This window comes from Dendropsophus ebraccatus, chromosome 10 (genome assembly GCF_027789765.1).
Source record: "Dendropsophus ebraccatus isolate aDenEbr1 chromosome 10, aDenEbr1.pat, whole genome shotgun sequence".
In the NCBI taxonomy this organism is placed as follows: domain Eukaryota; kingdom Metazoa; phylum Chordata; class Amphibia; order Anura; family Hylidae; genus Dendropsophus; species Dendropsophus ebraccatus.
The window spans coordinates 76,561,548-76,575,770 of NC_091463.1; the positions used below are offsets into that span (position 1 = coordinate 76,561,548).

Genomic DNA, 14,223 nt, shown 5'->3' on the forward strand with positions numbered 1-14,223 from the left:
TTTTCTTCTCCTTCTCCATCTGTCCTGGGCCGTTATGAGAACTTCTCCGTGCCACGAATCCACAGAATCTGCCAGACAGACATATTAGACTCCTCACTCTGGCACCATCCTCATCTCTATACACACTGCACATTTGTATTGGCCCCTTTTAGTGGGTAGGCTGACTCTATGTGACCCCATTTTAGTATATGGCTCTTCTCTCTGTCGCCCCTCCTTATAGATAGCCCCCTTATGTTGCCCCCCTTATAGAAGCCCCCTTATGTTGCCCCCCTTAGAGAAGCCCCTTAGGTTGCCCCCTTATAGAAGCCCCCTTATGTTGCCCCCCTTATAGAAGTCCCCTTATGTTGCCCCCTTATGTTGCCCCCCTTATAGAAGCCCCCTTATGTTGCCCCCCCTTATAGAAGCCCCCTTATGTTGCCCCCCCTTATAGAAGCCCCCTTATGTTGCCCCCCTTATGTTGCCCCCCCTTATAGAAGCCCCCTTATGTTGCCCCCCCTTATAGAAGCCCCCTTATGTTGCCCCCCTTATAGAAGCCCCCTTATGTTGCACCCCTTACAGAAGCCCCCTTACAGAAGCTTATGGATGTTCCCTTCTCCCCCATCCTTATAGATGGCCTCTTCTCCCCATCCCCCCCTTATTGATGGCCCCTTCGCTTCTCCCCCCCTTCGTGGAAAGCAGGTTTAAAAAAAACAATAAAATAAACTCACCTAACAACGCGCTCCCCCGTCGAGCCTTTTTCCTGCAGCCCCGTCTGATGCGCAGCTGCCGAGGGTGTCGTATCCTATCCCCGGCAGCGCGCGTATCATAGAGCTCCCTGTGGGCCTGTGGCCGCAACTTCCGGCACACGTCTCTGTGCCGTAAGTCGCGGCCTCAGAACAAGCCCACAGAGAGCTTTATGATACGCGCACTGCCGGGGATAGGATGCACCAGCCTCGGCAGCCGCGCATCAGACGGGGGACTGACAGGAGCGCTGTGGGCCAGTCCCGTGCTCCTCTTGGCCCAGTGATTCCTTTTCCCTATGGTTGGGGAAAGGAGTCGCCGGGTCAGGAAGAGCACGGGACTGCCCCCCGGAGGCTACCGTTCCTTCTGGCATTTGCAAGAAGTGCCCTATGGCCAGTCCAGCCCTGCTCTTCATAATTCTCCGGCCCCTACATTATCATACTATTACCCCCTTCATCCTCCTGCTCCTCCATCATCATACTACTACCCCCTTCATCTTGCTGCCTCTCCATCATCATTCTACTACCCCTTCATCCTCCTGCACCTTCACCATCATACTATTAACCCCTTCATCCCCCTGCTCCTCCATTATGATACTACCACCACTTCATCCTCCTGCATCTTCTCCATCATACTACTATCCCTTCATCCTCCTGCTCCTTCATCATGATACTACTACCACCTTCATCCTCCAGCCCCTACATCATCATACTTCTACCCCCTGTAACCTCCTGCTCCTTCATCATACTATTACCCCTTCATCCTCCTGCCTCTCCATTATCATACTACTATCACCTTCATCTTCCTGCCCCTCCATTATCATACTACTACCCCCTTCATCCTCCTACACCTTCACCATCATACTACTACCCTTTTATCCTCCTGCTCCTCCATCATGACACTACTACTACTACTACTACTACTACCCCCTTCATCCTCCTGCACCTCCACTATTATACTACTACCCCTTCATCTTCCTGTTCATCCATCATCAAACTACTACCCCTTTATCCTCCTGTCTCTACATCATCATACTACAATCCTGAGTATCCTTCTTCATCATCATCATATTACTACCCTCCTCATGTTCTTGCCTCTCCATCATCATCCTACTACCCCCTTCATCATCAAATTGCTACCCCATTCATCCTCCTGCCCCTCCTTCATCATACTACTAGCCCTTCATCCTCCTGCTCCTCCATCATGACACTACTACTACTACTACTACTACTACCCCCTTCATCCTCCTGCACCTCCACTATTATACTACTACCCCTTCATCTTCCTGTTCATCCATCATCAAACTACTACCCCTTTATCCTCCTGTCTCTACATCATCATACTACAATCCTGAGTATCCTTCTTCATCATCATCATATTACTACCCTCCTCATGTTCTTGCCTCTCCATCATCATCCTACTACCCCCTTCATCATCAAATTGCTACCCCATTCATCCTCCTGCCCCTCCTTCATCATACTACTAGCCCTTCATCCTCCTGCTCCTCCATCATGACACTACTACTACTACTACTACTACTACCCCCTTCATCCTCCTGCACCTCCACTATTATACTACTACCCCTTCATCTTCCTGTTCATCCATCATCAAACTACTACCCCTTTATCCTCCTGTCTCTACATCATCATACTACAATCCTGAGTATCCTTCTTCATCATCATCATATTACTACCCTCCTCATGTTCTTGCCTCTCCATCATCATCCTACTACCCCCTTCATCATCAAATTGCTACCCCATTCATCCTCCTGCCCCTCCTTCATCATACTACTAGCCCTTCATCCTCCTGCTCCTCCATCATGATACTACTAACCCTTCATCCTCTTGTACCTCGACCATCATACTATTACATGCTTCATCCTCCTGCACCTCCATCATCATACTACTACCCCTCCATCATCATACTACTACCCCTTCATCTTCCTGCCCCTTAATCATGATACTACTACCCCTTCATGCTCCTGCACCTACACCATCATACTACTACCCCCTATACCCTCCTGCTCCTCCATCATCATACTACTACCCCTTTCATCCTCCTGCACCTTTATCAACATACTACAACCCCCTTCACCATCCTTCTGCCCCTTCATCATACCATTACCCCATTCATCTATAATTAAAACAAAAAAAAGCTATACTCACCTGTATGGTTCCTCTAGTCCCCCAGCAACTCCTCTCCCTGCTCTGCATTGTGGCGTCACTTGCACCGGTACCGGGCTGAGAGATCGGTCCCTTGTGGCTGGAGGCACAAGAGATACTGTCACAGCGGGAGCTTATGTTTCCCTGCTGTGTCGGTACATTCATTACTGCTTAATAATAATGATGATGATGATAATAATAATAATAACAATAATTATAATATTTATTTATTTGTATAGCGCCAACAGATTCCCAGCGCTTATTTAAATATATAAATACATTGCAGGTTATAATAAATTAAATTATACAATGAATAAATTAAAATACAGAATAAGAGACCTGCTCTCAAGAGCGTACAGACTAGGATGACTGGGAGTAACACGAGAGGCAACAAGTGCTTTATTTGTCAATGTTCCAGTCATTGTACATAGAATCTCTAAGTGCTTGTAGGTGGGCAAGCCAGTCACAAGCCATTTTCTGAGCTCAGATAACAAGTACAGTGTAGATAGCACCGAAGAGGTTATAGAGAGGATGGAGAAGAAATAGCAGAGAGGGAGACGAGATTACGAAATGTTATAAGCACGCCTGAAGAGATGGGTCTTCATAGCACACTTGAAACTGGGGATGTTGGAAATAAGTCTGAGGTCTTTGGGTAGGGAGTTCCAGAGAACTGGTGCAGCACGAGAGAAGTCTTGGAGGTGGGAGTGAGAGCTTCTGATTATAGAAGAGGTTAGTGTAAGGTCATTAGCACAAAGCAGAGCACGGGAAGGATGGTAGGTGGAGATGAGGGAGGCATGGGCGGATTAACTTTACCATAGGCCTCGGGCTGTTCACCAAGCCTGGGCCCCCCCACCCCACTGTAACTATGGCAGCACTAGCCTGGCGTTCATAGTACAGGACAGATAATGTCATGATGTCCTGATTTGTGCAAAATTGCCATAAAAAAACCTGTGATTTTTGCAAATCATGGCGGAAGTGTAGCCAGGAGACAGTACACCGCTGAAAGTATAAGTCTTTTTGGGTGGTCATGGGCCCCCCAGGAGCTCAGGGCCCCGGGCTGCCGCCCGAAACGCCCCTATTATAATCCACTACTGGAGGGAGGAGATGTATGGAGGGGCAGAGTTGTGGAGGGCTTTATGGGTGAGGGTGAGGAGTTTGAACTGTGTTCTATATTTAATCGGTAACCAGTGCAGTGACTGGCACAGAGGGGAGACATCAGTATAATGGCTGGAGAAGAAGATAAGTCTGGCTGCTGCGTTCAGGATAGACTGAAGAGGGGAGAGTTTAGAGAAAGGAAGACCGATTAGTAGGGAGTTACAGTAGTCAAGACGGGAGTGGATCAGGGCGACAGTCAGAGTCTGAGCGGTGTCAGTGGTGAGAAATGAACCGATTCTGGAGATGTTTTTGAGATGAAGATGACAGAAGCGTGCAAGACCTTGAATATAGGGAGTGAAGGATAAATCTGAGTCTAGCATGACCCCCAGACATAGAGCTTGATGCACAGGAGTGATGCTAGTACCACAGACTGAGAGTGAGATGTTGGGTTTAGGTTTGTTAGAGGGAGGGAATACAAGAAGTTCAGTTTTAGGGTGCCTTCACACCTACCGGATCCACAGCGGATCTCACTTCTGCGGATTCAAAGTGAGAACTGCTGCAGATCCGGTACCATTCACCCCTATGATAGCACATATTTGCAGCGGGATTAACATCCCGCTGTGAATATGTGCTTTAACCCCTCGCTGTTCGCAGCCCCGCCGCCGCATCCCTCATCCTCGGCCGCATCCCCCATCTCCGGCCGCATCCCCCCATCCCCGGCCGCATCAGCCGGGGATGGGGGGATGCGGGCTGCTGGATGCGGCCAGGGATGGGGAATGCGGTGGCGGGGCAGCAGACAGCGAGGGGTTAAAGCACATATTCACAGCTGGATGTTAATCCCGCTGCGAATATGTGCTATCATAGGGGTGAATGGTACCGGATCTGCAGCAGTTCTCGCTTTGAATCTGCAGAAGTGAGATCCGCTGTGGATCCGGTAGGTGTGAAGGCACCCTTAGAGAGATTAAGTTTGAGTAACAGAGAGGTCATAGTGTTAGAGAGAGCAGATAGGCAGTCACTTGTATTTTGCAGGAATGCAGGGGTGAGGTCATGGGAAGAAGTGTATAGCTGGGTGTCATCAGCATAGAGATGGTATTGCAGGCCAAACCTGCTGATGGTCTGTCCGATGGGGGCTGTATAGGGGGAGAAGAGGAGGGGACCCAAGACTGATACCTGGGGAACCCCAACAGAGAGAGGTAAGGGAGAAGAAGGATACACTGAAGGAGCGGTCAGAGATGTAGGAAGAGAACCAGGAGAGAACAGAGTCCTTAAGACCAAGAGAGCTGAGCATGGAGAGGAGTAGTTTCCTTGTGACTTGGGATTTAGGAAGTCGTTTGACACCTTGGTGAGAGCAGTTTCAGTGGAGCGGAAGCCGGACTGTAGAGGGTCAAGAAGAGAGTTATCATGGAGATAGCGAGTAAGGCGAGAATAGACCAGACTTTCCAGGACTTTAGAGATGAAGGGGAGATTGGAGACAGGTCGATAGTTGGCTGCACAGGTTGGGTCTAGAGATGTTTTTTTCAGCAGCGGGGTAATTACAGAGTGTTATTTCTTATAGCTAAAGGCATTGGGGGTGGCAGGGGTCGGGGATTCCTACTGGGTGGAGTTTTCCGGCACATACCTGTGACATAGTTTTGCCGGGACTGACTCCTCAAAATTGTGACAGTCCCGGCAAAACTGGGACTATTGGCAACTATAGATCTCCTTCACACTGTACAATACAGGATCTGATCTTCTCCATACTGTGCAATAAAGGATCTAATCTCCTCCACACTGTACAATACAGGATCTGATATGGTATACATTGTATAATGCAGGGTCTGATCTTCTCCCCATTGTACAATAAAGAATCTGTTATTTCCATCTGCTGTGAGAATAATTTCTCCTATCCTGTAATTCTGGAGCCTGTATGTTTCTTGTATGAATGATTGTATGTTGCTTCCTCCAGAGTTGGATTAGAGTTGTATCTGCACCTGGCAATAAACCCGCCAGTGTTGTTTATCAGCAACCTCTGACACTAAGTCATATGACGTTATCTCCTGCCAGTTTGGCTGCTAGGTATTTCTGAGGTTACAAATGAAATAAACAGTGTGTAAATGTCAGGGTATACAAGGCTACTAGCTATTTCTCCTTAACCCCTTAACGACAAAGGGCGTATAATTACGCCCTATTGTCGGCAAGGGGCTTCAGAACGGGGCCGCGCGGCGACCCTGCTATGAACCGCCTCGATCCTGGGTGCCCCATGTAGCCCGGGACCGTTGCGATCGGACCGTGCCCGCTAAGAAGGTAATCAGATGCAGCTGTCAAAGTTGACAGCTGCATCCGATTACCGGATCCAGAGCTTCCCTGGTGTCTAGTGGCGGAGATCGCTCCCCCGGGACGTTGTCTCTGTATTAATTACCTGCCGGGGTCCGCTTCAAGATGGCGCAGACCCCGACTCGGCACTCATTTGTTTTTGGCTGCGGCAGCCGAAAGCAAACGAGTGACGATCTCATTGATCTTTGCTGTATAAGTATACAGCAAAGATCTCAATGAGAGATCAAATTGTATATACTAGAAGTCCCCCAGGGGGAATAACCCTAACCCCAGGGGGGAATAACCCTAACCCCAGGGGGGAATAACCCTAACCCCAGGGGGCTTCTAGTATATGTGTAAAAAAAATAAAGTGTTGTTGTCAATAAAAAGCCCCCTCCCCTAATAAAAGTCTGAATCACCCCCCTTTTCCCAGGTTATAAATAAAAATAAATAAATAAATAAACATTTTTGCTATCGCCGCGTGCGTAATTGCCCAAACTATTAATTTATCATATTACTGATCTTGCACAGTAAACGGCGTAAGCGCAAAAAAATCCCAAAGTGCAAAATTACGCATTTTTGGTCACATCAAATCCAGAAAAATTGTAATAAAAAGTGATCAAAAAGTTGCATATGCGCAATCAAGGTACCGATAGAAATTAAACATCATGGCTCAAAAAATGACACCTCATACAGCCCCATAGACCAAAGGATAAAAGCGCTATAAGCCTGGGAATGGAGCGATTTTAAGGAACATATATTTGTGAACAACGGTTTGAATTTTTTACAGGCCATCAGATACAATATAAGTTATACATGTTACCTATTATTTTAATTCTAACGACTTGAGGAACATATATAACAAGTCAGTTTTACCCCAGGGCGAACGGCGTAAAAACAAATACCCCCCAAATAATCGAAATGCGTTTTTTTTTTTTTCAATTTCACCACACTTTTTTTTTTTTTCTGGTTTCGCAGTGTACTGTATTAAAAAATTCAGCCTGTCATTGCAAAGTACAATTAGTGGCGCAAAAAATAAGGGCTCATGTGGGTTTCTAGGTGGAAAAATGTAAAAATCGAAATTGGCTCTGTCCTTAAGGGGTTAAAGAAAACAACAAGGGTATGGATTGGTCTCCTGGACATCTTTGGAACGTCCTAATGAATACAAAAAAATATTAAACTTTATACTCATAGAGTATCCTGTACAAGAGACTGTTCTTACACATGATTGTTAACTATTATCTTTCCAAGTTTAATTCCGTAAAGAACTGTTCCAGTTCAGTTTAAATCTGTGTTGTGCTATGTTATCGCTCAAATAAAAGGGGAACTCCAGGTAAATGTGTTTTGTTTTTTTTCTTCAAATCATCTATTTAAAAATCTCCAATCTTCGTGTAATTATAAGCTGATTTTTGTCCTGCAGGAAGTAATATATTCTTTCCATTCAGACAAAGTGCTCTCTGCTGTCACCTCTGGCCATGTCGGGAACTGTCCAGAGTGGTAGCAAATCCCCATAGAAAACCTCTCCTGCTTTGGACAGTTCCGGTCACAGACAGAGGTGGCAGCAGAGAGTACTGTGTCATACTGGAAAGAATGAACCACTACCTGGTAGGACATTCAGCAGCTGATTAGTACTGGAAGACTGAAGATTTTTAAATAGAAGTAATTTACAAATCTGTATAACTTTCTGACACCAGTTGATTTGAAAGAAAAAAACTTTTGCCAGAGTTCCCCTTTAACATCAAGGAAATCCCGAGGGCTGGCATCCGTACTGGGTTTACAGGGGCTCTAGGGGGCTGGAGAGGGAGAGGGGCCCAATGTTCTAATCTTCACTGTAGTGCAGAGTTAGCGGCCTGAACATCAGAAGACACAGGAGATGGAGCAGGACCTGCACAAAGACAGGAAAGGGTGAAGGACCTAATCACATGACCCAAAGGTCCTTAACCTTACAGCGTGGAGAGCAGCCCCACAGAGAGGAAGAGGTAGAAGACTGAGCTGTAAGTGCTGTGTGTGTCAGTGTCTGAGTGTGTCAGTCAGTATTTGTGCCAGTCAGTGTGTGTGAATCAGTGCTCATCAGTCGGTCAATGTCAGTCAGTGTCAGTCAGTCAGTGTCTGTGTTAGTCGTTCCATCAGTGTCTGTCAGTCAGTGTTTGTGTTGGTCTGTCAGTCAATGTGTGTTTGTGTACGTTAGTGATTGTGCGTAGTGTGTATATGATGGGTGCATAGTGATTGAATAAGGGGCCTACTAAGGCTCTGTCCTGGAAACCCCAATTACTATCCCCCAGAACAAGCTACACCTGGAGACAGAGACTGTCACTACCACTGCACCCCCTTGTTCATTGCTTTGTCAATCAGGAAAATGCTCTTGACCCAGAGGTCCCACTCCTGACATTTTAATGATCCACTTGGTGACCGCAAGCATTACAACGCTCAGCATACTGCCCAAAATACAAGCTTGGGGCAGCACTGTTAGAGCCAAAATAAGGTTGAGTGCAGGTATTCAGGTGATGAATAAAGCACCTACATAATCTTAACAGGTAGAGACGGCAGCATTTCCAATATTATAAATGTTCTGTGTGTTCACATCAGAACAATAAATGCAACTTTTCTATTGGAAGTGCTGCTGTTTCTACCTGTTTAAAACCTATTTAAAATAGCAGCATACGGTCACCATTCACTAAGTCCAGGGTCACCGCACCAACCAGGTATTACACAGCATTTCTATATTCAGAAAGGCATAATATCAACCGTTGTAGGTTCGGCACATGTCCTATCTAAATGAGTGGGGGAAAAGAAAAAAAAAAAATACATTGGCATGATATGCACCTCGCCTTTTGTTCACATTTCCAGAATCTCCTTGAAATCTTTATATAGTTGGTATAGGTTTCTCAATGTAAAATTTTTAATTCAGCTCCTGTCTTTTTATTCACTGCCCACAGTTCAAAAGATAATAATTTAAAAAAAAACTAGGTAAACATAGTGGACTTTTTTTTTTTTTTCACGAGAAACTGTATTGACTGTGCTAGGAGAAATGCCAAGCCCATTTCTTCCCCATGCCCTAGTTGGAGTAAACATTGCCCCGCTTAACAAGCAATATAAATGTGCAATAAAAGATAACTAAGCGGTCACTGGTGAACATCAAACCGATCAGGTGGAACAAGCATAATATATTTAGGGAAAGATGGATCTTGCTGGGATTATATCCCTGCTTCTGATCTTGATCATTTTATCGCTCATCTTCTCCACATGGAACACCCTATACAGGAGATGTAATCTGCCTCCTGGACCAACACCTTTACCCATTGTTGGAAATATCCTGCAGATCAAGAGAGGGGAGATGGTCAAATCGTTGATGAAGGTTAGTTTTGAAGGGGTAGTTCTTAAAATGACATTAACGAATTACACTTAGAATGGCTTTGTATTAGAATCATACATTATATATTATATAGTTCTATATGATACTGATGTAGAGTAAAGTAAAAACCACCTTTAAGTAGCAAAAACCAACTGTATATTCAGGATGAGATCACAACAGATGTTATAAAGTAAAAAAAACAAAAAACTTTTGTGTCCACCTTGAAAACCTGTTACACTGAAAACACTGTTATATAACAGGAGGAGCTGAGCAGAGATTCGTAATTTACTTGTATTAAAAAAAAAAAAAAAACTCAAGTCTTCCAGTACCTATTAGCTGCTGAAAGTCCTGCAGGAAGTGGTGAATTCTTTCCAGTCTGGAGAGCAAGAGAGGTTTTCTACAGGGATTTGCTACTGCTCTGGACAGTTTCTAACACAGACAGAGGTGGCAGCAGAGAGCACTGTGTCAGACTGGAAAGAATACACTAATTCCTGCAGGACATACAGCAGATGATAAATATTGAAAGACTTTAGATTCTTTAAATAGAAGTGAATTGCAAATCTCTGGCACTTTCTAGCACCACATTTCTAGTAACTTCATTACTTCAGCCCTAGAGCACAGAAACACAAAGTACCGACCTACACATGCTACCATAAAGCAGCCACCCACTCTGGGTTATATAGTAATCATGACCTTACCAAACGTATATAAAATTTGCTCACTGTTCTTCTCACTTATGAGCAGCTATTCTATAGTAGTTTGCCTTCTATAAGCATTCAATTGCCTGAACCTTTTAACTTCAAATATGACATTTAGGGCCAGTTCACATGGAGTAAAACTGGCAAAATTCCTCCGCGGAATCCCGCCAGTCTATGGGAGGCTCGCAATCGCTCAAAGAATTGACATGTGAATGAGAGAGGAGGCGCGCAAGTCTCCCATAGACTGCCAGTAAGACACGGAGGCTGGCAGAATTCCGGCCAGTTTTACTCCATGTGAACTGGCCCTGAGGAGACCAGCGCATCTCTTGCGCTGGTCTTAAAAATACCCCACCAGCGCACGAGCATGCAGGATTTATGTAGAGGTGCATTTCTCTGCGCACAAGTGAAGCAGACAACAAATTGTACAAAGGAATAGCTCACTTTTGTTCTCTGCTATTAGCCATTATTACAGTTTGACAACATTCATACATGCCAACATCTATACAACATTTGACCTTGGATGTGGTTACTTGGATCCTTACTAGTGATGAGCAAGCATTATTATTAAAGTATTTATTAAAGGATTCCTTACCTGATTGCACTGATGGCAAAGCTCCTAAGGGCCCTACTAAACAGAGCGATAATCTGCCCAATAAGGCCAATTCGGCAGATCATCGCTTCGTGTAATAAAAACAATGATAAGCCAATGACAACGATCATCAGCTGACCCTGTCTTTTGGTCCTGACCTAAAATATCATGGGCCGCCGACCACCCATCGCTAAGCGTAATAGCGATGCATGGCCGACAGCTCATGAATGTGTAAAAAATAAAAAACTATAAACTCATACATACCTGTCCACACTCCCCGATGTCCCCCTAGCTTCGGCCTGCTCCCAGCAGTATCTGAAGTGACAGGCTGCTCAGCCAATCACTGTCCACAGCACTGCCCCAGTGATTGACTGAGCGCCTTCTCACTTGAGACACTTCGGAAGCTAGCGGGACATCAGGGAGCACAGAGAGGTACAAGAATGTATGGTTCATTAATTTACAAGGGCTGCACGGACATCGCTTAGAAGATATATATACAGCCCTTGCTGTATATTGGCTCAGTAAGCAAGCACCGATCCAGCAGATTGGTGCTTGCTTCCACCAAGTCATTGGCCGGTGCAATACAACCCTAAATAAGAGGATTCACTGCACCAGAGAATCCACTGATACGAACGCCATGCCAGCCAAACTTTTTTTTTATTGATTATATGGACCATGGGATGTATAGCTGATAATAATTGTATGCTGCTTTCCAGTTCAGAAACAAATATGGCTCAATATATACTATATATTTTGGACACCATCGAATAGTTGTCCTGTGTGGTTACGATGCCATCAAGGAAGCATTAATTGACCGGGCAGAGGAATTTTCTGGTCGTGGAAGACAGCCTGCTATTGATCAGTTTGTGGACAACCATGGTAAGTTGGTCACTATTCTATATATTGTAGTACAGTATAATTCCTGTAATGACCAAAGGCCTGCTGCACAGCCCATACACTACTATTCCTATAGCTAGGCAACAACACGCAAGGTGAGTAATTAAATACTTTAATAATTCCAATAAAGAAGAAAAAAAAAGTACAATGCTTAAAAATCACAGACTGGAATTAGGGTCCATTCACACAGAGCAAAATAGGCAGAATTTGAAGTGGAGCCTGCCCAGCTTCAAATTCTGCCTGTCCCATTGTTTCACTGGGATTTCTCGTGCGCCTTCGCTCTCCGCCACCAGCCACTAGTTACAATGGCAGTCTCCATGAGCAAGCCAACGCGAAATGTGTTTTGGAGGCATCAGCATGCGGTAGACAGAAGATAATATCACACTTGACTGGTATATCAGTATCAGGCCATGTTCACACTACGTATATTTTCGTAAAACTACGGCCGTTGTTTCCAATTGCCCTGATTAATACGAAAATATACATTACCTTGCTGTCCGGGATCTCTAGCGACGTCACAAACAACTAACAAGTCAGTTTTCTGCGGCCGCTAATCATTGAATAGCGGCCGCAGAAAACCCTGTCAGTGCAGAATGTGGAGCGAGCTGTTCCGGCCGCACGCTCCATTGTGTGCAGTGGTGAGTTCTGATGCGGGCGTGTACGGATGCACCCGCATCAGAACTCAGCGGGGCTAAAGATCATCTGGCTGGATCTTTAATGATATCGGCCAGTCCGTGACCCGGCCGGTCTCATACACCATGCGTGTGAACATAGCCCCATACTGTAAATGGTTGATGGCATGTGCACTTTGCTGTGTTTTACCAGGCTGTGGGTGGTGCAATAGCATTACTGGCATTGTAACTAGTGGCTGGTAGGGATTTGTGCAATAAGTGTATGGTTACCACTATGGTAGTGTAAATTGTGTACTCATTTGTGTTGCTTAGTATTATATTCCCATTGATTCCCTCTGATGTATTGACAAAACACACAAAAAAAAATTGGTACTAAATGCAGCGCTGTCCCAAAAGGAATCCAAATATGCACCTTGAGAAACTTTAAATATGTCTAATTTATTAACAAAGCACAAAGTTTACACGTTTCAGGAGGTAAGTAAGTCTCCCTTCATCAGAACAGTGCAATATCATCATATCGTCCTTTTGGGACAGCGCTGTATTTAGTACCAATTTTTTTTCGTGTGTTTTGCTGTTACCTTACGGGCCCTGTTGTTGGGAGTATCCCGTCCTCTGTATTTTCGGCTTTGCAGTCCCGGATCCTAGTCACCTACCTATTGCTATATCCTTACGGATTTACAGCTACCCCAGAGGGGTGATATGCCTACAGCCCAAGGGGCACAAAGGTGAGTGGAATCACCCACTCCCCCTATTTTAGTGTCATCTCGGTAAGACACGAGGCGCTGGTGCCCTTGTTTTTTTCTTTCTATTTGCAGTCTGATGTATTGAGTCGCTCTGATATTGCTGTCTTGTGTATGAACTATTTTAACTTGTGTCTGTAATTTTTAAGCATTGTACACCTGGTGTATTGCTGCCTAATTATAAGAACAGTTGTTTTATATTGAGTAGCAATATATTGGGTGTATTCACTACTCACCTGCCCACACTGTAACACCACCACAACCAAAGGCTTCAGGTTGATGTATAGCTGTCAGGTTGGGGACTGGAGGACACAAGACAGGTGAGGCCCTGTGCTGGCACCCACCCTGCTGTCCCTACCGCAACTGCCCTAAATGGCAGCAGATAACTGGGCGGCAGTCCCAAACCTGCACAAGTGACACGGACAAGGCAAACAAAACACAATAATACATGGTCAGCAAGCCAGTTCTGTAACAGTCAGTAGTCAAAGTGCCAAATCAGAAGTCAGAATGGAAGTCAGGAAGCCAAAAACCAGAATCAGGGAACCAGGAATACAATCAGGATAAAAGGGGTAGGTCAAGGGACACTCAGGTACTGAGGCTCTATCGCAGGCAAGGAAGGACACACAGGGTAGGATATTTATGGAGACTGGACTTCCAGCCCCAGACCTCTAAGCAAAGCTGACTGGCGGTACTGGACGCCAGTCCGTAAATGACACCTGGGCCGATTGGCCGGGGGCAGCGAAGCCAATGCTATGGCAACAACAAACGCAATGCTGCCACTTCCCTAGCAACTGGCCGGTCCAGTCATCAGGGATTCCTTTGACATGCTCCTCAAAACCGTCTGCGTGTTCAAACGTATGCTTCAGCATCGACACTTGCGGGAGGACGGCCGTACTCTCCGGCGGTGCTAATAGCCAAGTGTAATGGCTGGCTCTTGACAAGAGCATTCTCCTTGACATGTCCAACTGTACAATGGTTTGGTACTTTTTGCATAACTTGCTGTTCTTTAAAAAGAGCTTGGTGGTGGTGTTACAGAGTGGGCAGAT

General features: G+C 45.4%; 1 protein-coding gene across 1 annotated transcript in view; it reads left to right on the forward strand.

The window, feature by feature from the left end:
* Positions 1-9,366: 9,366 nt before the first annotated feature.
* Positions 9,367-14,223, forward strand: part of LOC138766101 (cytochrome P450 2A6-like) — a 31,866-nt gene continuing 27,009 nt past the window's right edge. Inside the window, exons 1-2 of the mRNA XM_069943447.1 lie at positions 9,367-9,624; positions 11,625-11,787. Of these exons, the coding sequence (XP_069799548.1) occupies positions 9,448-9,624; positions 11,625-11,787 (340 nt within the window). The 5' untranslated portion in view covers positions 9,367-9,447. The remainder of the gene's footprint in view (positions 9,625-11,624; positions 11,788-14,223) is intronic.